General features: G+C 48.7%; 1 protein-coding gene across 1 annotated transcript; it reads right to left on the reverse strand.

Annotated features, from left to right (window-relative positions):
- Positions 1 to 3,007: 3,007 nt before the first annotated feature.
- On the reverse strand, positions 3,008 to 3,795 carry LOC124679742 (chaperone protein dnaJ 11, chloroplastic-like). Its single transcript, XM_047215280.1, has one exon. It carries the CDS (start codon positions 3,685 to 3,687, stop codon positions 3,277 to 3,279), a length of 411 nt encoding a protein of 136 aa, XP_047071236.1. The 5' UTR covers positions 3,688 to 3,795; the 3' UTR covers positions 3,008 to 3,276.
- Positions 3,796 to 7,672: the final 3,877 nt, after the last annotated feature.

Consider the following 7,672-nt stretch of genomic DNA (forward strand, 5'->3'; position numbering starts at 1 on the left):
ACTCAAGTTGTACTACTCGAAGTTCTTGCTGTCGATGTTTTTGAACTTCCTTCTTCATTCGATACTTTGAGTATATCGGGTCCTCTGAGACTTCGGGTGTAGCCGACAATTGATCGTACGTAAGAGATAAAAGTAACGATCCCAATTTTATTCGGCAAACTGATACTAGTTAACTGCCGAAGGAAAAACAACGTTACCTTACATAGATTCAAGTCCCCGGGCTTGAACCTGAATTTGCTGGAACCTTCGGGTCCGTTCTTCTTTGAATTCCTTCGGTTGTTGATGTCTGTACTGTTTTTATCGGGTGCGCATCCAGCGTACGATGAGAGTAGCCCCCGAGTCTAGGTGATATTTATGGTGTTCTTCATAGTTATCCCACAAGCAATGGGCAATCTGTGAGTTAATAGCTGGTACCACCCATTTCGGAAACTTCAGAACAGTTAGAAGATACATAGGTGTACTTGCTAAGCACGACCTGATTAGCACCAGTCTACTAGCACGATTCAAAAGTCTCCCTCCTCATCCAGCAATACATGTAATAATACTATCAATCAGGGGTTGCAGATCTTGTTTACGAAGTTTACCAAAATGTAGCGGCACACCCAAATATTTCAAAGGGAACTCGCTAACTTTGCACCCAAAAACTTGGGCTAACACATTCACTTACTCTATTGGTACATTAATAGGTACCATGTAACTTTTATTAAACTTAGTTCGCATCACTGACAAGTGCTCAAAGATAGATAGTAACCATTTTAAATTATGAGCTTGCCTCACATCATTTTTAATGAAAAGAAGGGTATCATCCGCGTGCTGCAGACTGAACACCCCTCCATCTCTATATCTCTGTAACAAACCAGAAATCAAATTTTGCTGAGCAGCTTTAACTAACATCCATGTAAACGGCAGCCACAAAGCTAAAAAGTAGCGGCGACAAGGGATCCCTCTGTCTGAGCCCTGTACCCGTCAGGAAGTAATCACTTTTACCATCGTTAATGCGAACTCCCGCCAAACCTCCTTGAACCAGGTATCTAATCTTATCGCACCATTGGGAGCTAAAGCCTCTTTGTTGCAACATCAGATCCAAAAATGTTCAGTCAACTCTATCGTAAGCTTTTTCGTAGTTGATTTTTAGTATTATGCCTTGCTCTTTTTTCCTATGTACGTCATGAATAATTTCATGCGCCGTAACCACCCTTTCTAGAATGTACCGTCCTTTAATAAAGGCTGTTTGATTAGACGAGATAAGACGATTTGCTATCTTCCCTAGCCTGTTAGTACAGGCTTTGGAGAAAGCTTTGAAACTACAGTTAGTCAGTGCAATGGGATTATATTTTTTTTTGGCTTTGAGAAAGCTTTGAAACTACATTTAGTCAGTGCAATGGTCCTATAGCGATATGTAGGCTGAGCTACACCTAGGCCGTTTTTTGAATCTATGCTAATTTCATTTTAGACATGTCAAAAAGTTTCGAAGAAAATACCATGATATAGAGAATGTTGGAATTGATCAATGTGTAAATTTTTAGATTGAAATACATTATATTTTCGACTCAGTAAAAATAACAAATCTTGATTTCATCATTGGTGAATAGTAATGAACAATGCACTATAATCTAGATTTTGTCATTTTGTGAGATTTTGTCATTTTTACTGAGGGAAAAATACAATGAATTTCAATTTGAAAATTTACACATTGGTAGATTCCAACATTCTCTACGTCTACGTATTTTTTTCCAAAATTTTCTGAAACATTAAAATCAAAAGTTTTAAAGTTTTTGAAACAAAAAAGGCACCGGGCTACATGTAGCTTGGGCTACAAAAGTGGTTTTCCTTGCATCTGCTTACTTTGGAATCAAAGTAAGCATGGCAAAGTTAATCCTAAACAAGTCCGTCTTATTTTTCTCAAAATCTCTAAAGAGATTGATCAGGTCTCCATTAACCAGCTCCCAAATTGTTTGATAAAACAAAAAAGAAAGCCGTCAGGCCCTGGAACTGCTTCGGCATATGAGCCAAAAATAGCTTCCTTGGTTTCATCTTTAGAGAAAGGTTGACCAAGCAACTTATTTTCTTCCTCGGTAACCAAATCATTAGGATCCCAAAAGGAATCATCTAATGTAATGTCTATGTTAGAGCATCTCCAACAGGCGCTCTATCCCGCGCTGTATCCAAAAAAATGATTGATTTAGCGTGTCGGCGTAAAATGATGCTCCAACAAGTGCTGCAACTGGCGCTGTAAAATACAGCTTGGGACAAAAGCGCTATATCGTGCATTATATCTACGGCGCCGGAAAGAGCGCGCTCTATAAGTCGCGCGATGAAACTAGTACAGATTTTTACAGCTCCAAGGTTTAGAGCTTCTGTTGGAGGTAAATATACCCTGACGTGCAAAACATGGATGGAGCGCGCTGTAAAGTGATTTTATAGCACCAAAATTTAGAGCGCCTGTTGGAGATGCTCTTATATTCTTTACCAAAAAGGTTGTTGTAAATGTGAACTGCAACTTTTAGCATATCATTGTTTGAACTTTGAAACCACCTCAATCCCATCCTCGCTTTGCAATGCTGCAATCTTCTTCTTCCTTCTCTGGTTGGCAACTACGTGGAAACGAACTTAATTTCCCAAGTGCTTTTTTTTTTTGTTTTTTGCGGGAGCCGGGGGAAGTGTTTAAGTTCGAGAGCAAAGAGGTGGCCGGCGTTGGACGGTACGAACTACGAAGAGCCGCCGGTCGTCGGTGACCATGCTTGAGAAGGAGAAAACGGCATTGGATCCCGCAATCCAAGGAATGGAATATTCACGCGGAAATTTGAGTTCACGCACCCAGGTGGCAATCGTTGGCTGCATCGAATAAACAAGACCCACCGATCCCACGATAGCACGTCGTCCCCAATCCTCTTTTGCCAGCCATAGCCAAGAAAACAAAGACGGCCGGCACGGCTCGCCGTCGCCGGAAAGAAAGCATCATGAACATGAAACCGCGAGAATACGTCTGGCAGAAGGCAAGAAGACATTTTGCAGAGCATAGTCCGGTTTCTTCAAATCTTGAACCTGGGATCGATCACATTGCTGCTAGCATATTACATATCTGCAAAGACTAATTCTATACCTAGACGTGTTTCACTGTTTCTGAAGATCACTACACATTCAGAACGGCAAAAGAGAGGACGCCGATGGTTACATGTACACAGACGCATGGCGTGGTCACCGTTGGAAAAAAAATCTCAGGTCAGCGGCCAAGGAGTGCGGTGCGGCGAGGCGAGGTCGGAATCGGATCTACCACTACCAGCACTGGTCTGTCTCCCAGGTTCGGCGCGGCCGGCCCCAGAAACTGTGCGGCGACGTCCTGGAGGCGGGCGGCTGCGCGTAGGCCTGGGCAACAGCTTCGCGATCGTAGCGCGCGCGGGTGTCCGGGTCGGAGAGGGTGGCGTAGGCGTCGTGGAGCCGGATGAAGTCGTCGCCGGCCGCGCCGGCCACGTCCGGGTGCAGCTCCCGCGCCAGGCGCCGGTACGCGGCCTTAATCTCGCCGCCCGTCGCGCCGGTGCGCAGCCCCAGCATTTCGTAGAGTGTGCGCCTTCCGGCCGGCGCAGCCGACGCGACGGCCACCGCGCAGCGGACCGTGGCCCTTCGGGAGGAGCAGGAGGAGGCCCGGCCGAACAGAGATGCCGCCGGGGCTTGAGGCGCGGAGATCATCGTGGAGAGGAGAGGGAAAGGAAAGCGCGGAGACGGAGGGATGAATCGCAAGGCCGTGGCTGTGGCAGAATCGGAATCGGTGGGGGAAGAAGGAAAAGTATGCTGAGGTGAGAGTGAGCTGGGAATATCGTTGGCTTCCGGGGCTAGTAGGTTTTATAACGCGCTGGTTTGTATCTTGCGAGAGGTTTGGATTGGGGCGTGAGTCAGCGGCAGCATCGTCGTCATCTGCCATGTGGAAGTCGGCGAGCAAGCGAGGTGCACGTCGGCGTCATGTGGCCATGTTCCTCAACCCTTGCCTCATCCGCCACGTCGATTCGGAATCATGCCGGCGGACGGCGGTGCCCGCAGATTCGCGGCTTCGGTCGACTTCACTGCTCCTGGTACGGCGGAGAGCACACGGATTTGCATCTAGAAGCAAGGCCGTCACTCTCGATGTCTGTTTTTAAAATCCAACCGGCTTTAGTCGTTGAGCAGATCAGATCGACTAGAGTATAGCGAAGCACACAGGAATAGCAAAGATCTGTCCACATCTGTTTTTTAAACCATCTACAAGCACACAGGAATAGCAAAGATCTGTGGTACCAACGTTAACTGTAGCAACAAAATATCTCAGCGTCGGTGTCTCTGAACTCTATCTCATTTTACCATGATTTTTTCCTTCAGGAAGGGAGTAGCTTACTCTCCCCGCTTTTGTCGGCCCCGTGGGAACTAGGGTTCGATGGCCCCTTTCACACGGGCCACAACCACTCTCTCCCGACAAGAACAGGAGGCGTTTCCTTACCGGAACACCTTGAAAATGTCTTCAAGGTGGCCGACCGGGAGCACACGACGACTCCGGTACAACCGTTAAGCTGCAGAAACCTATTACCGGTGGCATCGCCAAGCCACGCTACCCTGGCAACGCTTGGAAAAACCAAGGTTTCAAGGAACGCATCTCGCACCGTGGGGGTGAAACGACACCGGTGACATATGCCAGAGATCTCGGGAACATGGTTTCACATCCGCAACTCACTTGCCTGACCCCCCGCCCCTCCCCCGACAAACCAGCACCGCTTCGGTGGATAACGCCGGTTTGAAAGGACATGGCATGGATATCTTAACCATGCAAACAGGCAAGCAGCTTGCCTGACAGCTCATGTGCCGCGTGTCGAGTAATCACTGCGGATGTGGCAGTTGCGTGCCACGTCTTGCGTGACACATCAAGCTTTGTAGCATATGTTGAGTGGCCACTGTGGAAACCCTTTATCGGAATGAAAGGAGGTCCATGGCCGCTAGCTAGACGGTTAGACTCTAGTAATTTTGCAACCGTAGAACAAGCAAGAGTACACTGCACCTCCCCGCATAAGCATCTGGAGAAGGAGAGATCATGGTGTTCATCTTTGTAACTTCCAGTTCATCAACATATAATCCAATATAGTAGGACGCGGGTTCGTTTGCTTTTGAGCATCTTGAACCTAGGTAAAAACACTGTTGTGTTCCCGTGTATGCCTAGCAAACACCTCCGTGGAGTTGGGGGCACAAAACTATTTCTTTTGCATTTGCAGATTGTTTTAAGAGGATAAATGATAGTACCATTTTTACCCCAAGAGTTTGATATAGACTCTATAGTCACATTGTGAGGAAAATTTCGCTTGCTACATCATTCTATGTTACTAAATACATGTAGCTTTGTTGCCATCATTGCCATGCGCGCATCCATTATCATTCGTTCTCCGCTGAGACCCACTACACCACGTCGTTGAGACCTGCCGCTCACGACACGGTAGACAAAAAACCCGCTGTTGTGGGTATACTTTATGGGTATATCAACGGCATAGCCTAGATCCGGCAAGCCCGGGTGGCCCATAGATGGTGGTGAGGCATGTGACCCATCGGGCGGCCCAGTTGCTGTAGATCCTGAAGGATGAAGTCCAGCCAAAGAACAGGAAGCCGGATCTCAGCCGACCTACGAAGGAGGCCGGATCCCTGACGGCCCATGAAGTATCCGGATCCAGCACGTACTTAGAGGAAGGCGGATCCTTGACGTACACGGCAAGACATTGTACCGTAGTTAGGCAACTTGTATTCCGGCTAGGACTCTCCATGTAAACCCTAGATCCGTGCGCCTTTATAAGCCGGATCTTGGGAGCCCTAGAGGCACAACCACAACTCATTGTAACAACGCGAAAGCGCCCGGATAATTCCGGACAAGCAGCGAGTAGGCCTCTGTCATCGTGCAGGTGTTCAGGCCGGGTAACTCGCGTACCACCGTCCCGTGTGCACTCCGCCCTATGGCCCCTACTTCTTCTCCCCCTCGTGAGGATCCCTCTTTCGAGGTACCGTCGATTAGGCAACGGCAGTTGGCGCCCACCGTGGGGCCTGCGGCGTCTGGAGGCCGGAACCGGGAGGGTTCCGCCATGGGAAGCTACGACGACACCATCGCTGTGGGGCGTGTCCTTTACGCCGGAAATCTGCCGATCGTCCCTCCGGATGAGTGTTGGATTCCGGCTAAAACCGACCCCGTCAAGCTCTCCATCGTCCCAGTTGGCGGCATACACATCTTCATCGGGGTGTAGGATAACGTTGCATAGAAAACAAAAATTTTCCTACCGCGAACACGCAATCCAAGCCAAGATGCAATCTAGAAGACGGTAGCAACGAGGGGGTATCGAGTCTCACCCTTGAAGAGATTCCAAAGCCTACAAGATGAGGCTCTTGTTGCTGCGGTAGACGTTCACTTGCCGCTTGCAAATCGCGTAGAAGATCTTGATCACGATCGGTTCTGGCGCCACGAACGGGCAGCACCTCCGTACTCGGTCACACGTTCGGTTGTTGATGAAGACGACGTCCACCTCCCCGTTCCAGCGGGCAGCGGAAGTAGTAGCTCCTCTTGAATCCGACAGCACGACGGCGTGGTGTCGGTGGCGGTGTAGAAGTCCGGCGGAGCTTCGCTAAGCAAACCGGGCAATATGAAGTGGAGGAGCAAAGCTAGGGTTTGGGAGGGGGTGGCCGGCCACTCTATGGGGGCGGCCAGCTTGTGGTCTTGGGGTGGCCGGCCCCCTCCCTTGGCCCCTCATTATATAGGTGGATCCCAAGTGTTGGTGTCCAAGTCTTCGAATAAGACCCGAAACCAAAACCTTCCATAGGAGGGGGCAAACCTAGCCCAACTAGGACTCCCACCCAAAGGTGGGATTCCCACCTCCCATGTGGGGGGTGGCCGGCCCCCTATGGTGGAGTCCACTTGGGACTCCACCCCCACTAGGGCTGGCCGGCCATGGAGGTGGAGTCCCTTGTGGACTCCACCTTCCTTGGTGGTTTCTTCCGGACTTTTCTAGAACCTTCTAGAACCTTCCATAGAACCTTCCGCGACATTTTATTCACATAAAATGACATCCTATATATGAATCTTATTCTCCGGACCATTCCGGAACTCCTCGTGATGTCCGGGATCACATCCGGGACTCCGAACAAATATTCCAACTTCATTCCATATTCAAGAACTACCATTTCAACATCCAACTTTAAGTGTGTCACCCTACGGTTCGAGAACTATGCGGACATGGTTGAGTACTCACTCCGACCAATAACCAATAGCGGGATCTGGAGATCCATAATGGCTCCCACATATTCAACGATGACTTTAGTGATCGAATGAACCATTCACATACATTACCAATTCCCTTTGTCTCGCGATATTTTACTTGTCCGAGGTTTGATCTTCGGTATCACTCTATACCTTGTTCAACCTCGTCTCCCGACAAGTACTCTTTACTCGTACCGTGGTATGTGGTCTCTTATGAACTCATTCATATGCTTGCAAGACATTAGACGACATTCCACCGAGAGGGCCCAGAGTATATCTATCCGTCATCGGGATGGACAAATCCCACTATTGATCCATATGCCTCAACTCATACTTTCCGGATACTTAATCCCACCTTTATAGCCACCCATTTACGCGGTGGTGTTTGGTGTAATCAAAGTACCTTTCCGGTATAAGTGATTT

This window comes from Lolium rigidum, chromosome 1, assembly GCF_022539505.1.
Source record: "Lolium rigidum isolate FL_2022 chromosome 1, APGP_CSIRO_Lrig_0.1, whole genome shotgun sequence".
In the NCBI taxonomy this organism is placed as follows: Eukaryota; Viridiplantae; Streptophyta; class Magnoliopsida; order Poales; family Poaceae; genus Lolium; species Lolium rigidum.